The sequence below is a fragment of the Takifugu rubripes genome, chromosome 7 (genome assembly GCF_901000725.2).
Source record: "Takifugu rubripes chromosome 7, fTakRub1.2, whole genome shotgun sequence".
In the NCBI taxonomy this organism is placed as follows: Eukaryota; Metazoa; Chordata; class Actinopteri; order Tetraodontiformes; family Tetraodontidae; genus Takifugu; species Takifugu rubripes.
In genome coordinates this window covers 5,180,436-5,200,214 of record NC_042291.1, presented here as the reverse complement: position 1 = coordinate 5,200,214, position 19,779 = coordinate 5,180,436, and the positions used below count along the sequence as shown (strand labels likewise).

At 47.4% G+C, this 19,779-nt stretch overlaps 1 protein-coding gene across 1 annotated transcript; it reads left to right on the top strand.

Moving 5' to 3' along the window:
* Nucleotides 1-3,200: 3,200 nt before the first annotated feature.
* On the top strand, nt 3,201-19,724 carry bmper (BMP binding endothelial regulator). Its single transcript, XM_029838506.1, has 16 exons — nt 3,201-4,202; nt 6,967-7,052; nt 11,799-11,898; nt 13,514-13,596; nt 13,785-13,875; nt 14,061-14,143; nt 14,299-14,398; nt 14,505-14,614; nt 14,698-14,832; nt 15,165-15,269; nt 17,114-17,159; nt 17,305-17,471; nt 17,683-17,884; nt 17,965-18,307; nt 18,479-18,609; nt 18,769-19,724. The coding sequence occupies exons 1-16, from the start codon at nt 4,097-4,099 to the stop codon at nt 18,948-18,950; spliced, it is 2,070 nt and encodes a 689-aa protein (XP_029694366.1). The 5' UTR covers nt 3,201-4,096; the 3' UTR covers nt 18,951-19,724.
* The last annotated feature ends 55 nt before the right edge of the window (nt 19,725-19,779 follow it).

Sequence of the window (19,779 nt, the reverse complement as noted above, 5' to 3'; positions counted from 1 at the left end):
TTTCATCTCTGTTGACGGAGATTTTACATCAACTCCAAACTCTCACGACCAACTTTATCCTCCCCCAAAGCTTTCATACCTCATGTCTTTCCCCTCCTAATGTTCTCTCATCACTCCCTCCATTTAGGTGATTCATCTTTCCTTTATTTACATCAGAACTCACTCGATACTCGTCCAACATTTTCAGCATCTTTTTCCCCCTCTTGAGCTACTTAATTCTCCCTTTTGCACTCAGCATATTAACTTTCCTGCAGCAGCGTGGCTGTTCTCTGCTTTTTATATTTCCCCTGTTCTCGCCCTCACTAAACCAGCTGTGATGGAATTAACGGCCAAACGCGGCGACGCATCACGCAGCAAAAGCAAAACAGTCAAAGTGAAAGGGAGCCGCAACCGTTCTGGCAGTGTTATAAAAATGAAGTTTGGTTTGAGGCGTGAAGGAGCCGGCAGCGTTTTATGTCTTATTTTTGTCTGCGGGGTGGAAGACGTAAACAAACTGGATAATTGCTGTAACATTTATGAAGCAGATCTGCTGAATCAGCAACATTCTGCCACTTGGGCATATTAAGAGTGTTCATCCCATGTTTTGATCTCCGAGGTTCCAAAGGACAAAGTTTCATTCACATCCCAGTAGAGTTTTTTTTTTTGTTACAGGTCACACACATCAACACAGGGCCAAACTTTATTGATGCTTTCAGGAACCAGCCTTGTTAGAGCAGCAGGTAAAGATGCAGACAGGCCGAGGAAACATCAACAGTGGATAAAAGTTTTTGCAAACTAATGCAAAATCTCTGTCAAATGACGCGAAATACAAACCAGATTCCCTGGTCGGTCCCGTCCGATGCAGCTGCTGCATACGTGGGGCAGAAAGCTTCATACACATGCACACAAATGGTTCTCTTAATTAGTACTTTTGCAAATTCAGACATGTAGCTTTCTGCCAGTTCTTCTGAAATCCAGCAATTAAAAAGACACCACCGCCGAAACATGTTTAAACTATAACATTTCAGACACATAAAAAAAATGTGGTCGTTTTACTATTTTAGACTTTACTCATCCTAAAGGTTTCGTGACATCAGCTACTTTTAGAGTCCTCGCTGTGTGCAAATGTAGAACTAAAGCTCTTAAATGGCTGTTTGTGACTCTTTCATTCAAGTCAGCAAACTGTCTGACCAAAACTGACCACACCCATCGGCGAGAGGAGGCTAAACCACTTTAGCTGCTAAATGCTAGTGACAGGGCTCCATCGTGAAAGGCTGACAGTTGTTATTTGCCTGATTTCATCACCTGCATCTTGAAAAGCTGAGTCAGACCACACGTCTCACTGACGCCGCCATACAGTGTGTTGATGGCATCATCCAGGAGGCGTTTCATGGAGATGCTGCTGATGTGGAAATGGGATGTCCGTGTCTTTTTGGGCCAGCAGGGCCAGCTGGGATCGACCCCCCCATCCCCCCCCCCCCCCCCCCCCCCCGCCCCCCAGCCTTGTAGACACAGACCTGCCGGCTACATGCAGCTTTAACCCGGTGGCCCTGTCTCTCGTGTGCGATCTGCCTGAAGGCCGCAGGATGCTTCTCCCCCACCCCAACGCACCCACCTCCAGTTTGATATTCAGGCTTCTTCTTCAATCAAACTGATTTGACACATTTACACTGAAATGTGTCATGTCCTTATCTACAATGGGCAACTCGGACACACACGAAACCCTGGAGCAGGTACCGCCGCCTCTCTGTCGCCACCTGGTGGAGGATATTTACGGAACTTCAACTCAGTCATGAAGACGCGCCACACGCCTGATAAATGCGCACCTTCAGTCTGTGTCTGTAGGACTCTAACAGATGCACTCTGTCTACACACACACACACTCTCACACACACACACACACACACACACACACACACACACACACACACACACCAGTGCTGCCTGCCTACTATCTCCAGTTTGCAGCAGTGCAGAGCGACTCGGTTAAAAGCTGCTGGGTGGGTCCTAATTAGGTCTTTGAAGACTCGCTTTTGCTGCTCTTCTGAGCTTCTGACAAACTTCACTTTAAAGAGCCGCGGACACACACACACACACACACACACACACACACACACTCACACACCTCCTGTTACTCGAGGCCTTGAAGTTGATTCCAAACTGTAGATTTATGGGAAGACAATACTTAAACAGAGTTGTTGAGGCCAAGATCTTTTCTATTTATAAATCAACCTGGAAAATTGTTTCAGGTTTAATTAAAGATAATTTGGGCAATAACTTAGCAAATGGATCATTTCTACGTTACCCTTTAGACATGAATAAAATAGAACGGCGATGAAATCAGATGATCATGAATCTGTTTGTTTTCTAGTTCGTTGGTTTGAGCTACAGACTTATTTTTGTTGTCTATCCAATTTTTTTGCACCATTGCTGAACTCAAACGTAAGAATAAACAATATTTAATGTCAAGATTAAACGTTCTTCAGGTGCTGAAGAGCGAAGGGGGGGGGGGGGGGGGGGGGTCATATGAAAGAACTTATCCAAAGTGCACAGAACTCCATATGTGTTTTTATGGGACATTTATCATCAGATAATTGCAATCATATGTGGATCATATGTTCAGATTATTTCAGGGTCTCCAAGAATCTGCTCTTGAAAGGTTGGAGCAGTTGGAAAAGCTCAGACCTCAGAGTGGGGTTAAAAAAAGTCCCTCAGTGTTCACCTAAAAATCCTTCTGCTTGTTTGTTACGAAGTGAAACGGGTTCCTGAGGTATTCTTTAAGCTGCTGCTCTACCACCCTCCTCTGCTCTGCTCTGCTCTGCTCTGCTCTGCTCTGCTCTGTGGAGGAGCTGAAGGGTGGGACAGAAGAATAAAGCTGAAGCTGAACGTTGGAGGTGGATGATGGAAGCTGCCTCACAGGCAGCAGCTCAGCTGTGCAGGTCACCGTTCTTCACCAGACCTTGACCTGTTCCTCTAAGTGTGGACATGTTGCAACAGGACTGAGGTTTTTTTCCCTCCTGTTTCAGGCAGAAATGAGGATTTTTCTTCACACCAGGAAAACATGGAGTCAGCGGCTTCCAGCTTTGGTTGGGTTTTGCTCGTTTCTAACTAAAGTGAGACACTGGATTCCAGAGCATCCGAACAGAAAGACTCCAGAGGAAGAGTGTGTTTCTGCAGAAGACACTCTTAGGTTGCACTTGACTTCAGACCTGCTGCTTCTTCTTTTCTGCTTCTCTTCTGTGCCAAAAACCCTTAAATTTACAACGCAGAAACATGAAGCACATGTAGCTCCTGCGGCTCTCGGTCTTGAAACTGGACCCCAGATCTCTCTCGCTTTCTCTCGCTCACACACACACACACACACACACACACGGATGGAGCAGAGACATGAAAATATAGAAAACTAAAACTAACAGAGGTGGGGGTTTTGGAAAAGCTCTGCAGGGAGGGAGAGGAGGTGAATGTCTGGGAGAGAAGTCTGAAACAGAGGACCAGTGAGGATCTGGAGGATTTGAATGAGGTTGAGAAAAGGTCTGGAGTGAAGAGGAGGTCCCGGGTCTGAGGGAGGAGGCAGTACTTTCTGGCTCTGTGGTGCTCCGACACCACAGGTTCGCTTTAATACCAGAGAGGGAGGAGGAGAGGCCGGTCGACTCCTCAACAGAGCTCACACAGAAGCGGCCGTCGGCTCCTGACTGCGCTCCTCACACTTCTCGTTGAGCATCAGTGTCTCCGGGTGTTTCAGCGGCTTCGCTCCCGGACAACGAGTCCTCCTCACACCCTCTGGTTCTGTTTTGTTCACCGGAGAAAAGATCCACCACTGAACCTCAGAACTCTCCTCCGCTCGGGACTCTTGACATGCCCGCACCTCCTCGCCGCTCTCCGGTCCGCGGCAGCCGCGCTGTCTCCTGCCTGCGGAGCGCGTTTTTGTCATTTTAATTTCGGCGTGATCACCGCGCGTCCACGCTGATTGCTGCTTTACATTCCGACACTAAGAGAGTAGGGACCTGGAAAACCCCCAAGGGAGCCTGGATCTTTTGATTTAACCCGTTTTTCAATTGGATTGAATATTTTTACTCCTTTATTCTTACGCCGGACGCCGTTTGTTGAGCAGCCGAGGATGACGCACCGCTGCTGGAACTCTTCCTCCTGGTCCACCTGTAGGCTTTTTCTCTGCTTGCTGCTGCTGCTCCAAACGCCCCGGCCTTCCTCGCCGCTAATTACAGGTATGATTACAGGGATCACACGGCTTCATAATAACACATCACAACGCCCACCGTGCGTAAAAGCTGCCCAAACCCTGGTTGCTTGGTGCGCCGCGTCTCCGCACTGCCTCGGTCTGTTTTTATTCCACCAGAATCAAAGTCTGACATGTGGCCTGAGTTAATTTGGTGGTCAGCTCGGCTGTGAAGGGAGGCAGTTGGAACCCTGCAGGAACATCAGGAGGAAACGGCGGCTTTAATCGGCGAAAGCACCTTTTCCTCGCTTTTTTTTTTGGATCTGAGCATATTCGTAATTTTAGTTTATGTTATAAAATCTAAATGTCTGAATTATTTGGACTGCGGGACTGGTTGTCTGCCTCTTTATCCTTGGCTTTTTGTCACGGCATCGAAATAAATATGATATTTGAGGGAAGCAGCACGCAAATTACAGCATTAGAGAAATTGTTGGTTAAGTGCGCGAGTCTACATTTAAGCAGCTTTCTACTTCAAATCAGGCTGGAAGGTGAAAACCACTTTCCTGAGCGGTGAGCGCGTCTGTCCCGATGTACACGCGCTCCTGCAGCCGCTGCGCGCCGGGCGGGTGCTGACACTGATCTGATCCATCTTTCCTTTGATGGATTTGAGCTCCTCCAGAAATCTCCAGTGACGTTTGGTGGAGTTTCCTCATCACAAATCAGAAGGTTTCTGTTGGCGAGCTGATAAGAATCAGCTCTGCTGCTCCTGAAGCTAAGATGGGAATCAGGGAACCAAACCTGAACCAGATGAGCGTCTCTAGTCCAGAACGTGTGACAGAACCGAGAGCAGGAGGATTCTGAGAAGCAGCGACCTGCCTGTGTGTGCCGAGGAGCCTCTGATCCCGGCGGATCATGTTCCTCCACCTGGTATCCCAGACATGCTCGCTGTCTATTGTGGGCTGAACCACAGACCAGAAGGTTCTGGGTGGTTTGAGTTCTTGCAGCCGAGTGTTTGAATGTGTCACGGCAGCAGGTGGAGCAGCGGGTGTTGAGGTCAGCGGGTTGGCCTGAGCAGCGTCAGTGGATCAGCGGCCACAACTTGACAGAACTTCACACACCAGCAGGAAACCAGCTGATAAGACTGGAAATCTTTCATCTTCCTTATCATTCGGGCTTTTACTCCCTCTTTCATTTCACCCTTTAGAAAATAGCAAAGAAAGAGTTGAATCAAAGAGAAGATGGAGTTAAGGTTTCCTGAGTCACTAAACTGTTCAACTGGTTTAAATAAAAGCAAAAGTACAGCCTGAACCATCCAAACAAGGATCATCAAAGATTATAAATAGTCGGCTAACTGATTCAATTCTTCTGCTAAATAACAAAATGACAAAAAGAGTTAAATGTAAAAGTAACAGCTGCAATTTGTTGGATTCAAATAAGCACAAATTCACATTTGACTGAATAAAATCTTTGGTCATTTTAATCCTTCAGACTAACCAGTAAAAATAAAATCTGATCAGTAGGAATTAGAATTTTTATTATTTACACTTTCAAACAACAGATTTATGTTAGATTCACTTTAATGAGAATAACATTTTTATTTTTTAACTACTGAGACCCGTACAGATGAGAGCTGAGGACCCCCCCCCCCCCCCCTTCCCCAGCCCCCCCAGCCCCCCCAGCCCCTTCTCTTACAGCCCTGCTAGTTTAATTATACTCGAAGGCTGTAAATTTTACAGCAGTGGTGGAGTCGACAGGGTTCGTCTGCTCTGCCTCAATCCAGAGACGGCTTTTCTACTGAGCCCGGAGACGAGGCGGCTCGGTTCCGCTTGGCCCGGCTTGAGTTGTTGTCGAGAGTGAACCCAGTTATTCTGAGTTGTGATGAACCAGGTCGCGTGATGGACGATGTGACACCACCAACACGGCGGCTTGATGATCTGAATTACACGCGCATGGTAAAGGAGGGTAAAGGATCCGGACGTGTGGTGGCTCAGGAATGCTGGAAGGACCGAAGGTTCCCTCAGGATCCAGTTTGTTTCTGTGGCCACAAATGTGTAATTAAGACGTGTTGAGCTGCGTTGCATAAGGATTCGAATGAATACGGGCCCAAAGTTACAGCCAGAAAGTTGTGTTAGCATGAAATGTGCCGCAGCAGCTCATTTAGAGGAATTCTCAGCAGAAAGATAAGATCGACAGGAAGATATTCAAGCAGAAACAGGAAGTAGTTTGACACTCACAGGGGTCAGTCAGGGTTGGGGCTTTACCTCCAGACCAGCGAACTTCCTCGGGGGAAGGAAGTCGTCATTGGAGTCCAAACAAACCTGGGCGATGGGGCGAGCGGCGGGCTCGCTCCCCGGCGTGACTGCTGCAGCTCGCCGGGCTGTTGCCAGCGAGATGTTGACATCTGTCTGTTTCTGCCCATAAAGTCGAGGGTTTGGGGTCGTTTCCTGCTGTTGGTTCAGGTTACATTTGCTCTCGTAACAAAGCGACTGACTCATGCTTTTAAGACCTCAGTTTAAATCCAACCACTTTAACCTGGACGGACGAAAAGGACAGTCAAAACACACACACACACACACACACACACACACACACACACACACACACACTTAATAACAGGCTTCTGACCACTAGTGGGCATCATAACAGTTGTAACAATGTTTTAATTTTAAGGTTTGATTACATCAACATGGATTCTACTGTTGTTTCTCCATCTGTGGGGGCTGTAGACTCTGGCTGGACACTGGTGACCAGGGCAGAGAGAACAACCATCAGACTACACTGATAATGACAATGATAATGATCTGTGTTTGCAGGGACGGAGGCCAGCTGTGAGAATGAAGGAGAAGTCCTCCACATCCCGAACATCACCGACAATCCCTGCATCACCTGCGTGTGTCTGGTAAGAAGTGTGCATCTTGTGTTTCACTCCATTAAACGGTTTCCACGGCGACCATTGTGCCTTGAGCCGCTTCTTCAGGTTTCCCAATCAGCCTCCTCACGCAGCGATACTGCTATTTGCCGAGCTGATTGTTCAGGTGGTTCTTATCAGAAGACCTTTGGGCCGGTGAGACTCCTGAACCTGAGCTCCATCAGCATTCTGAGCATGTGGCTTTCTATCGTCTGTCGTCACGCTGTCCTGGCTCAGCCCGGCTCAGGCCGGCTCAGCCCGGCTCAGGCCGGCTCAGCCCAGCTCTTAAAACAGCCTACAAAACATGAGGGGATGACTCTGTCTGGAACACGTGCGCTCTGACTCCTGAGCCGAACCAGCCGCTGCTGTCGGGGTCTTTGTTTAAGGGGATGAAGATGGAGCAACAAGGGCTTCTGTCTCACTGCCTCCAGGAAGTGCACGGGTGTGAACACCAGAGCTGCGTGTCGGCGTGTGCACAGTCGTGTTGCTTCTTTGTGATTGGCTGGAGAGCCTGGAGCGTCCGTCTTTTATCCATTTCACATGGATCAGTTTTAGGGTCCATTTCAGCCGACTTTGTGACGATCACTGACTGATTATTGGACCTGATAAGCAGCATTTCTGAGATTGTTTGTGACCATTTAACAACAGCCAATACCCAAGGTAGTTTTCTCTGTCAACTGGACTGGGTTTCTTCTCTTGAAGCACAAACTACCTTGGATACAATGACCTGGATGACTGAGAATTTACACAGACAACAGCCAATACCTTTTAGCCATCAAGGTCCCAGATAGACGCGCGCTCAGATCCGCTGATCTGTTTGTTAGTGAGCAGGTCGGGTTTTTCATTTTTTAATTCAAAATGAAGTTGAATGAGTCAGTGTTGACAAGAGGGAAAATAAGAGAGGAGAATCCAGCAGAAGTTTTTAATTATGCTTGAAAGTTGGACTTTCATCATCTTTTCCTTCCGAATTGTGAAGAGTTTGTTTTGCTGGTTCCTGGTTGGCTGCTGAGAGGAGACGTCCTCCGTTATCAGGCAGACATCAGCCAGAGTCTCGCTGAATGGTATCAGTCATCAGCAGCCAATGGGTAGACTTTCATCTCTGCTTTAGCCTGCTCACACACACACGCACACACGCACACACACACACACACACGCACACACACACTCCTCAAAACTGGTTAAAGTATTTCTTCGGTTAACTTTGACTTTGACTCTTGCGTTTTATCCGATTTGCTGCTTCGTCCCTCCGAACTGCAGTGATCCTTTTCTGCAGTTCCCGTTTGATCCATTTGATCACGCTGACGGATCTGTCACGTGACGTCAAGGTTAAAGTAAGAATGAATGAGGTTCTTTTTCATTTATTCCACTTCCTCTTCCTTCATCCCCCTGAAAGGCAGATTTTCTGTGTCGCCGTTCCGTCTTTAGGGGGGTTGGTGAGCCATCGTGGCTCCAGTGTCACTCATACATGGAGGGGGCAGGGGTGGATTTGGGGGAGTGGGGGGCTGGTTGGCGCTCCAGTTGGTCCAGGGAACCTTCTAAAGGCTCACACACACACACACACACACATACACCCTGACATACAGAGGAGCTATTGTGCGTGTCAGGGTGAGGCCGAACGCTGTAATGGGGCCAGGAGTGGATGTGGCTGACAGACTGACTGACAGGTCGGTCGCCTTGACGATCTGTTATCTCGGAGGGAGTCGGTCCCTCTCAGTCACCCCTTCATCGTCCTGGTGTATCCGTCTGTTCATCTCCATGTCGTTTTTCCACTCCGTCATCGACTCTTCCTCCTCTTGCTCACCCACAGATCAGCTTCTTTCTCTCATCGCCCGGGAATATTTGTTTCCTCTTTGTGGAAATCATATCCAGAAATAACTTACAAAACAATATAGGATTGTTATAATTATGTAATTAATACATCTCATTACTTATTCTTAATCATATTCACATACAGAAGAACAGCACTGATTAATTGTGCACTTTATGCACATCATCATATTGTCAGTAAGATTTAATGCTCTGATACTACATTTAATTATTTTAAATATCAGCAAAATTATTTGTTCATTAATCAAATTTAGGTACCATATATTCTAAATATATACTACTTTAGATACTATTTTTAAATATTAAAATTAAAAATAATTCATCCGATTTTTTTTATTAAAAATAATAAATCTTTTTTTTTTAAACATACAAATTATGGAAATATTTTAGTCTGACAAATGCTGAGTTTGAATTAAGAGTTCTGGACTTTATTATTAAATATCACCCTTAAAATAATGTAAAGAAACTAATAAACCAGGACAATGAAACAAATTTTCTGAAGTAAAAGTAAATCATTTGGCTCAAAAACGTTCCTAGTGACAAACAAAATGATAAACAGAAGTTTCAAAATTGTCAAAGAATTCTGACTGTCTGAAATCAACAAATGTACTAAATAAATGAATAATTTATCAGTTTAATCTGCTGACATCATCTGGGATTTATTCCGCGGGGCTCAAAGGTCAGAGGTCAGAGTAGCTTGTGAATCAATCAAACAAACATTCCACATTAACAAAACACAGTTTTACACTCGGAATCTGATCGATGTTAGAAGGGGTCAGAGGTCACTTCCTTTCACAAACAGTAGCTGATCAATACAAGAGGAGCGACGTTTTCCTGATAAATGAAGTAGCAGCCAGACAGAAGCATTAAAGAAAGAGATGAAAGCAGTGAAGAGGACTCAGAGGAGCAGATAAACCACGGCTGGAGCGATCCAGTCGACTTACCTCAGGCAAAAGTTAACAAAGCACTTAACCCGGAACTTAATTTCAGGTAATATTGGACCGATTGTTTGCCTTCCTCTTTATTCATTTGGGTGGCACCAACGTTCTGAGAGTTAAAGTCAGTTTACATTTAACACACTCGGGATTAAAGTATCATTTTCATATTACAAAAGGTGCTTTACTGTAGTGTAAAATCACAATAACTTATAATTACTTAATAATTCCTGGTACTCTGATTACCTGGTTTTTACTCCGACCAGCAGGGGGCGATGTTTTCATGAGTAAACCCCGACATCGGCTCAGCTCAGCAGTGTCGCTGGTTCCCATCGGCGTCCTTCTCCTCTTGTCTCGCCAGTAAGCCGCGGCGGCTCCTGCTCGCTGGCAGGGGGTCATGACCTGTTTGTTTTGGAGGGGGCGAGAGGTTAAAGGTCACCCTGGCAACGAGGGCTGGGGGTTTCAGGGGCATTGGGAGGGGCGATGTCCAAAGGCTTAAGTTGGTCTTTAAATCTAAGGGTTCCTCTTCGGCACTGAGAGACGGAGGCCAATGTTTTCATGACTGACAGACAGGAAGTGTGAAAAACAAGAAGAGAGGAAGTGAGATGATAAACAAAGGAAAGAGCCGTAAATTAACAATGTATTTAGGTTTATGAGGTTGTAAATTTCCAAATGGAGTGAGAAGATGGTGTGAAGAAGAAAGTACCGTAAACGCCAGCGCCTGCTAGTGGCTGACAGGTGACACCACCGAAATGTTCATTGAGATTATTATTTAACAAGTGTGTGTGTGTGTGGGGGGGGGGGGGGGGGGTGGGGGGTCCGACAGACCAGCTTTGGTACTGTTTATAAGGTGTGGTGACCCGTTTAGGCCTTTGACCCTTGAAAAAAGGTGTGTGTGTATGTGTGTGTGTGTGGGTGGGGCCTGTTCTGTGTTCTGAAGCTGAAGCTGAACACAGATGAGAAGTTCATCAAGAAGAGAGAGGACTTTCACTTTAATATCAAATTACAAATTTAATCTGAAAGTTAAAAGCATTCAGAATCTAAGAGCAGCTTCATGTCTGTCATCCATTATTGCAAACACGCTCTCAGTGTGAGAGAAACACTGAGAGCGTGTTTGCAATAATGGATGACAGACATGGAGCTGCTCTTAGATTCTGAATGCTTTTAACTTTCAGATTAAAAGTCCTCAAACACCAAATCGAGTAAATTATGATCTCTTCCACAGAAGAATACAGAATATTCCTTCAGCCAATGTGGCAAACGCAGATCTTCTTGACGAACTTCTCGTCTGTGTTCAGGTTCAGGCACAAAGTTCAAAGACGTTTATTCCTCCTCTGTGACCTCATCCTTGTGCCTGATGCTATATTCAACCACACTCATTTATTTTGGTCCTCGTTTGATCCGTGCTCGTCACGGCCGCCCGCCACAGTGCCACATAGTCACGAGACCTGCCAGCCTGCTTTATAAACCCTCAGTGTGTGAAACAACACACACACATACACACACACACACTTGGAGTGTGTGGATAAGCTCTCCAATAAAAGCTGGGTGTGAAAGTGGAGCCATTTAAACGAGTGCGGATTCCGTCCAGTCTCTGTTTGAGATGCCGGATGCGGCGCAGAGAGCTCGTCAGGGCGACAGGAGACTGGCTGAACTGGTGTGAAAATTCACAGCTCCAGCCATGAAAGTCGACTCTTCATAAATATGGCGAGCTCCCATAGCATAACGCTGGCATGGCTGGTTCTGGACCACTGGAGGACGAGACAGGAAGTGAAGTTTCACTGTGGACATGAATGAATTTATGAGTGCGGCCATCTTGTGCTGCGGATGATGCGTTCAGGAGTTAAAAAAGCGTCAGTTTTTTGTGTGACCCCCCCCCCCACAGTGTCAGTGCTAGTCATCAAATGAAGCTACATTTGTTTTACCTGTGTTTGCTGAAGACGTTTGTCTCCTCCTGTCATCTTCTCTGCTGCAGGATGGGAAAGCCGATTGTAAACAGGAAAAATGTCCGCTGGTGTCGGAGGACTGTGCTCTGGTGGTGAAGCAGACGGGAGCCTGCTGTGAACGGTGTAAAGGTACGTCACATGACCACTACCACGTTACTGTACCTGCAGCTGCACCACCGAGAGCTGACTGTAATTACACAGCAGAATCAGAGAGGCACTGGAACCACACACACACACAAACACACACACACACACACACACACACACACACACACACACACACACACACACACACACACACACACACACAGGCCTTCAGGAACCACTTTACGTACAGTACCAAAGCAGCCAGTTCTAAATATGACCTGTGGGAGTAGAGATATATTATTTACCTCACATATGGGCACACACACACACACACACACCCACACACACACACACACACACACACACACACACACACACACACACCCACACACACACACACACACACACAGACCAAAGGACAGCCTGTGTGTATGGAGACAGCATGGCTGCAGAAATGGGTCACCGTTGGGTTTACAGGCGGCAGAAATTCCTCCGTTTCACACATCAGATCCAGCTTTCCTGAACCTTTACATGTTCCAGTCCTACAGACGTGTGGAGACCCCAAAGATCAACACTAACTTGATTATAAACACACTGACCAACCTTCCAAAAGATGGATCTTTATGCTAAAAACACAAAAGCTTTTAATGTCTCATTAGTGCTGCTAATAGTCTGTTTAATTCTCAGATTAATGTCTATATGTTTTGGGGCATTTTTCAAATAATCGCTCTCTCTCTCTCTGACTGACACAGACAAACGTGTACACACACACACGTGTTCTCACCGGTCATGCTTTTGTGTGCGATTCCAGGACTTTTACAACACTTCGTTAGCGCACATGTGACAGGCTCCACTTAGACTTGGAAAGCACCTTGTTGCCGTGGAAACTTCTGTTACTTTGCTGTTGTGTGGGCGACTTGTGGCCACCGTGACCAAATTTATGACCCCGCTGTGAAATTACCCCACATGTCAAATCACCATTTTTCTTTGAGTGACGAAATCATGGTGCAGTTAAAGAGTCCGGCTGGATCCATTTATTCGCCGGAGTTTGGTTTAAAACAACTTCTCTGGCCAGAACTTTATTACACAACTTTATAACACTTAGTAAAAGAAGTGAAGAGCCGTCTGAACCGAGTGCTCATCTGAAATATCTGACAACATCTGTGTGGTTTAGTAAACTGTCCCCATCTCTGAATAACTCTGCCTGGATCAGGTCTGTGCTACTCTGCTGCACTGTCAGATGGTTTTACACTCAGGGAAGCAGATCGATGCCCCGATCAGGTTTCCCAGGAGTTGAACATTGATCACACTTCCAGAAAATTGCACAAAAAAGAACAAAATATTCACGTGGTGCTGAGTTCACAACCCGAGACTACAAATGTCAAACTATTAGGTCTTCGAATGAAATCTAACCATGTAAATGACCACAAAATGACCCAGGGACCATCACAAACCCTTGATCAGACCCCAAACTGCTCTGATCTCCTGACCCTTACCCTCATATGTACATCACACTTACATTATCAGCTGACACACAGTCAGAGTTACAGTTGCAGTCAGAGTTGCTGTCAATTACAGTCACGGAGTTACAGACAAACTTACAGATTCAAAACAGCACAAAAACTGAACAAACTGTCTTTTTTCCTCTGTATGTTAGGCTGCATGTTGGACGGACGATCTTATAACAGCTCAGTGTCCTGGACCACCTCCACCAAACCCTGCATAACCAGGCGCTGCCAGGTGTGTGTGTTCGTGTGTGTGTGTGCATATGTGTGTTTGTATGTGTGTTGGGGGGGGGGGGGGGTAGTGTAAGTAATAGAGATTTAGGTGAGACGCAGGTGTGTAGAGGACACAGCAACCAGAGGGACGACAGAATAGAGGTCTGGAAGAACCTTTTTCAAAGTATCCACACTTGTGTTATGGGACAGGAAGGCGTCATCACCGAGGCAGAGGCACAGTGTGTCGTCCACTGCAAGAACCCCAAAATCCACCCCAAGAAATGCTGCCCTACCTGCCCCAGTGAGTTACACCTGAACCGCCTTCTGCACTCACATCTGCCCACGCCTGTTAATACGGCATTTTATTCTTTCTCGGCCTTTTCGTTCAAATAAATCTGCGTGTCCACCAGGCGGCGCAGTTTAGCTCAGTTTGTTACAGTTTTTGTGATTCATTACATGACTATTTAATCGGTTTTTGTTTGGAAGGTTGTATCTTTGAGGGTCACCTGTACAAAGAGAAGGAGGAATTCAGTCCTGAGGGTAAACCCTGCATCAAGTGCACCTGTACTGTGAGTACACACACACACACACACACACACACACACACACACACACACACACACGCACGCACGCACGCACTCCTCCTCCCCTCCTCAAATCATCTACACAGTTTTCTTGCTTTTTAAGCTAAAGTTTCTAAAGGGAATCATCTGTGTGGGTTCAGGGAGGACGGACACTCTGCATGAAGGAGGCGTGTCCTGTGCTGTCATGCCCCGCCCACCTCACCCACACCCCACCTGGACAGTGCTGTCCGCGATGTCTGGGTAAGTTTCTCACTTTGACGTCAGAACGTTTGTGCTGGTTCTTCTGGACGCAGTGGGGCTGAGGGCAGATGCTGCACCTTCACACTCACCTTCTGGCCCCCGGCAGGTCAGAGGAAGGTATTCGATCTGTCTCTGGGAAGCTGTCTGTTCCACAGCGAAGTCTACGAGAACGGAACTTCCTTCATCCACGACACCTGCACCACCTGCACCTGCAAGGTTCCACCCGAAAATCTGTCTGAATCTTCCAGTTCCTTTGGCCCGTTTGTCCAACCCAAATCAACTTTTCTTCGTCTCACCAGGATTCCACAGTGGTGTGCAAGAGGTGGTGCTCACGCCCCGGGAGTTGCCACGGCGACCGGTGTTGCGACGAGTGCCTGTCCTATGTGAAGGTGGAGGATGTGAAGTACTGTAGAGTCCGCAACAAGATCTACAGGGTGAGAGATGGATGGATGGATGGATGGATGGATGGATGGATGGATGGATGGATGGATGGATGGATGGATGGGTGATGGATGGATGGATGGATGGATGGATGGATGGATGGATGGATGGATGGGTGGATGGGTGGATGGATGGATGGATGGATGGATGGATGGGTGATGGATGGATGGATGGATGGATGGATGGATGGATGGATGGATGGATGGATGGATGGATGGATGGATGGGTGGGTGATGGATGGATGGATGGATGGATGGATGGATGGATGGATGGATGGATGGATGGGTGATGGATGGACATTCTGATCTTTGGTTGTGTGCAACAGGAAGGGGACATGTGGTCGTCTGTGAACTGCACCCTCTGCGCCTGTGTGAAGGGAAACATCGAGTGTCAACCCAAACAGTGTGTGCCAATCAGCAGCTGCCCCTCGGTGAGTAATGGGTCCCTCAGCCAATCAGTGTCCTCAAGGTTCTGCGTTTCTTTTCGGTATTAAACATCACCAGTTTCATGCAAAAACAGTTCAGTTTGGTTCAGTATTATGACATATGCGGCATGTAAGTAAAGGGAGGATGAAGTGGGAGCTTCTCTTAAGTGAGGACCAGCATCTCCAGCGCCCTCTGCCGGTGGGCTGGAGTTTCAATGCACTTTCTTGATTATTCCAGATAGAACTCTGAAGCTCAAACCCTGGATTGTTCTTCAGTTGTTGCTTCCATTGCAAACGTTCAGATACATTTCAAGATACGTCTACACTTTCTATGAGCTGAAAATAAAATCATGTAAAAAACTTGGCAGATGGAAATAATGAGCAGAAGGGACAAGGCTAAAGTGAGCTATTGGGTTTCTCCTTCAGAGCGTCCCCCGCTCGTTAGCCCATTAGTGATGTTCCGCTCAGCAGAACCGTGGAATCGGCTGTCAGACGCTCTGTGAACCGTTGGCAGCGGCCACCTTTTTCTGCTGCATTCACCTGTTGCAGAGGTTGTTCGAGGGTCATCTGTCGGCCGGTGGGTGATGGAGTGGATTCCTAACATACCGCCTGGCCGCCGTCGGTCACGCAGTCAAAGGCGACGTCGGCGTCAGTCCAACTTCACACACTTCCAGCCGCTAACAAGCCCCCGCCTGTCGCTGATGGAGGTGGTGAACAGAAAGAACTGAAAACACAGCTGAGGAACACTAACTCTAATCTAATCCCACCTCCCCACCCACCTCGACCCAACTGGGCCTGGGCCAATACCAGTGGACATACCAATTATCCAAATATAACACATGTGTGGTCATCCATCATGAACTGACCTCAGTGTCAGACTACTGGAAACTCTTTGATGTCATTTCTGATGATCGATTAGAGGAGGGTTCGCGTGTCAGGTGCTGTCCGTTTACACATAATTGTGCTCATGTACGAGCAAGTGTGCGCCTGTACTCAGAGTGGACCGTGGTCCAGAGGAGGTTAGTGTGAGGACAATGTTTGATTTTCAAATGGCTCGAATCCCAGGTTTAATCCCCGATTAATGTAATAAATGTACCGTAATTTATAACCTGCACGGGTGGTGTCAACATATCAGTGTGTGGAGCTCAAAATAAAGTCCGTGTGTGAGAGAGACCTTTGTCAGGGTCACACACTCTCTCCGATGCTGTCATTGTGCCGTCAGCAGCAGGTCGGCTGAGTGCGCACGTCCCTTTGGAGACATCAAGCCCCCGAACAGCCTTTTGTCTGTGTGACGTTTGAGTGACAGCAGAGAAGAGATTGCCTATATTTAGGTCCTTGAAAACCAATCTCTGTCACCGTGTGTGTGTGTGTGGGTGTGTGTGTGTGTGTGGGTGTGTGTGTGTCCAGGTTTCTCAAAAGGCAGCCCTCTTCAAAGCCAGAGATTGGCCTTTGTGCAGAAGTTCAGAGTCTGGAGTGTGTATTGAGTGTGTGTCTGTGTGTGATGACAGATGAGTGCTGAGAGACAAGGAAAAAAAGAGTGTTTGTGGGACTGAGGGGCTTCCCTGGGGTTAGGGAAAAGTGTGTGAAAGGGTCTTCTGAAGTGCACTTCTGATACACACACACACACGCACACACACACACACACACACACACACCGTTTCCTGTTACACTGGCTGTGGTTGAAGTTTGGAGTATCTGGGTCTTTGGGGGGGTCCTGGTCAGAAACGTGTTCCATCTGGATCCCAGCAAAACGTGAAGCGTGCGCTTGATCTTTGCTTCAGGATGATTTCAACCTGTTTGTGCTGCTGTTTTCAGTCATGAGCCTCACGGTGTTCCTCTCCACCTCACAGAATAAGATCCTGAACAGGACCGGCTGCTGTCCCGTCTGCACTGAAAGTGAGTCTTTCTTGGTTGAAACGCAAAAGCCCAAATAGCACCAAACAATACCATCACACACACACACACACACACACACACATCTGTGTGTCACAACCCCTGAACCACTTTTATTTCATCTTTGGTTTCCTCCTTCTCTCTACAGAGCCGGGCGTCTGCACAGTGTTTGGGGATCCTCACTACAACACCTTCGACGGGAGAACCTTTAACTTTCAGGGAACCTGCCAGTACATCCTGACTCGTGACTGTGGTGGCGCCCCCTCTGGTACACCAGGGAATAACATCGTTAACGACCCAGACTCCAGCTTCATGGTAGATATTTACCAACAGAATACGGAAGTATTTTAGATTTTATATGTGAATTATAAAAATACTCACTGATTAGCTTAGCAGAGCCAAAAGTATGGAACTATGGCCGTTTTATTTATTTATTTATTCATTTTCTCGTTTGAATTTTCACTGATGCCATAGAAAACAGGTAAAACATGCCTGACAGCCGATCTGCATGCTCTACTTATTGTAGGTTCTGGTGAAAAATGACGCCCGGCGGACACGTTCCTTCTCCTGGACTCAGTCTGTTGAGGTTCGACTGGGAGGATTGACCCTCGGCCTCCATCAGCACCTGACGGTCCGGCGGAACGGCACCCGCATCGCCCTGCCCTACCACGGCCCCGGAGTGCACATCGACCTGGACGGATACCTGCTCAAACTCACCACCATCGCAGGTCGGGACCCAACGCGGCAGATTTCATTTCTTTACTGTGAAGCCTCGCAGCACGTTTGCAGACGATGACCTCATTTACAGGTCTGGAGATCACGTGGGACGGCGACAGTTTTGTGGAGGTCGTAGCCGCCCCGCACTTGCGCGGACGCCTCTGCGGCCTCTGTGGCAACTACAACGGCCACAAACGCGACGACACCATGGGAGGCGACGGCCTTTTCAAATTTGACGTGGACGAGTTTGCTGAGTCGTGGCGGGTGGAAGGAAACGAGGTTTGTTCTCAGCAGCACCCGCCCCGTCGCTCTGCACCCTTCTTGTGCCACGGCACCGTCAAAGTCAAGTTCCGGGCCCATCGCGAGTGTCAGAAGATAAAACTGTGGGAGTTCCAGAAGTGTCACCGTGTGGTGGACTTTACGCCATTTTACAGGTGAGCCAGACACGGACGCGCTTCCACAGGCCACTAGAGGGCGATGTGGCTGCTGTACACAACTATCAGCCCTGCAAAGACCCAGAATCACCTTAAATAAAGAAAAATCCTGATTCAGAGCCTGAGAGCTGCTATGACAGCCACCTTGTGATGCTCTTGTCATCCTCATAGATCATGTGTGACGGACATGTGCGAGTGTCCGATCCACAAAAACTGCTACTGTGAGTCCTTCATCGCCTACAGCCGAGCCTGCGAGAGGGAGGGGGTGTCTGTCCCTTGGAAGGCTGACACCACCTGTATGGGTGAGTGAGAGTGCAGGAAGAGTTATTTCAGTTTGGATTTAGAATCCTTACGAGTAAAGTGGAACATGTCTGAATGCCTTTATGGGTCGTTATTGGGGACCAACATGTTTTAGCCGGAGTTTGAGATTAACATCCATATGTTTATGACCCCCCCCCCAGCTACTCAGTGTAAACATGGTGCCGTGTACGACACCTGTGGACCGGGCTGCACCAAGACCTGCGATAACTGGAACGAGATCGGCCCGTGCCACAAAGCCTGCGTGGCCGGCTGCCACTGTCCCGCCAACCTGGTGCTGTTCCAGGGACGCTGCATCAAACCCACATCCTGCCCTGGCCGGTGACCTTCGTGATGCGGGTGGGAGACGGGTGGGAGGGGTGGAGGCAGACGGGTAACGCTGCGGTGACATCGGCGGTACGAGCTACAGCGATGGAGCCAAAGACACTTCAGGGACGGGCGCTGATCCACATAAATACGTTTGACCTCTGACCTATGTGTTCATGATGGAGGACAACACGGTGTCAACACATCCACCGCAACCAGACACTGATGTGGAGAAAAATGAACTCAGAGGCTTTATTATTCTGACCGCCAGAAGAAAGTTGCTAATGTTGCCGGGGACGGCCGGAACACGCTTTGGGCCGCAGGACTCTTGAGTGAGCCGACGCGGTGCCTGAACGTCTGTCAGGAACAGGAAACCTCTGACGCATCATATCAAACTGACCTTTTGATCTGTAAACTGTAAGCTAACCAGATTTCTATGAAAGTCAGGTTTTTGTTATTATTGTTTAATTATTAATATTATTTGTTTTGGATGGTGTTAATTTATATATCGGTCTGTTGTCGTAGCAGGAGCCAGAATCATGAATAGAAATGTTATAAATGATTTAAAGGGAAACAAGTTTATTTATGTATTTGTTGTGTACTTTTGTGTTAACTGAAGAGAAAATGTGACTCCATTGTTGCGCCGCTACAGGAAAATGTTCTGTACTGTGTTGAGCTCCAAGTGCAGCCCAAGTTTCACCTCTGTGATCGTTAAAGAAGAGCAAAAGAATCTTTACTCAGAGTTCAGAAATCTGTTTTATTTTCCAAAAAAAGAATTAAAAAGTAAACACTCTCTTGAGGATCGATGATGCTGGAGCACCGTGCACGTGTGTCAAGGGATGGATGCA

What these genes read in the sequence shown, in the direction of transcription:
- bmper (XM_029838506.1), top strand. Translation starts at nt 4,097, where the DNA reads ATGACGCACCGCTGCTGGAACTCTTCCTCCTGGTCCACCTGTAGGCTT. An exon ending in GCATCACCTGCGTGTGTCTG is followed by an intron (nt 7,053 to 11,798) that starts GTAAGAAGTGTG and finishes TCTCTGCTGCAG; the next exon opens with GATGGGAAAGCCGATTGTAA. An exon ending in CTGTCCCGTCTGCACTGAAA is followed by an intron (nt 17,160 to 17,304) that starts GTGAGTCTTTCT and finishes TTCTCTCTACAG; the next exon opens with AGCCGGGCGTCTGCACAGTG.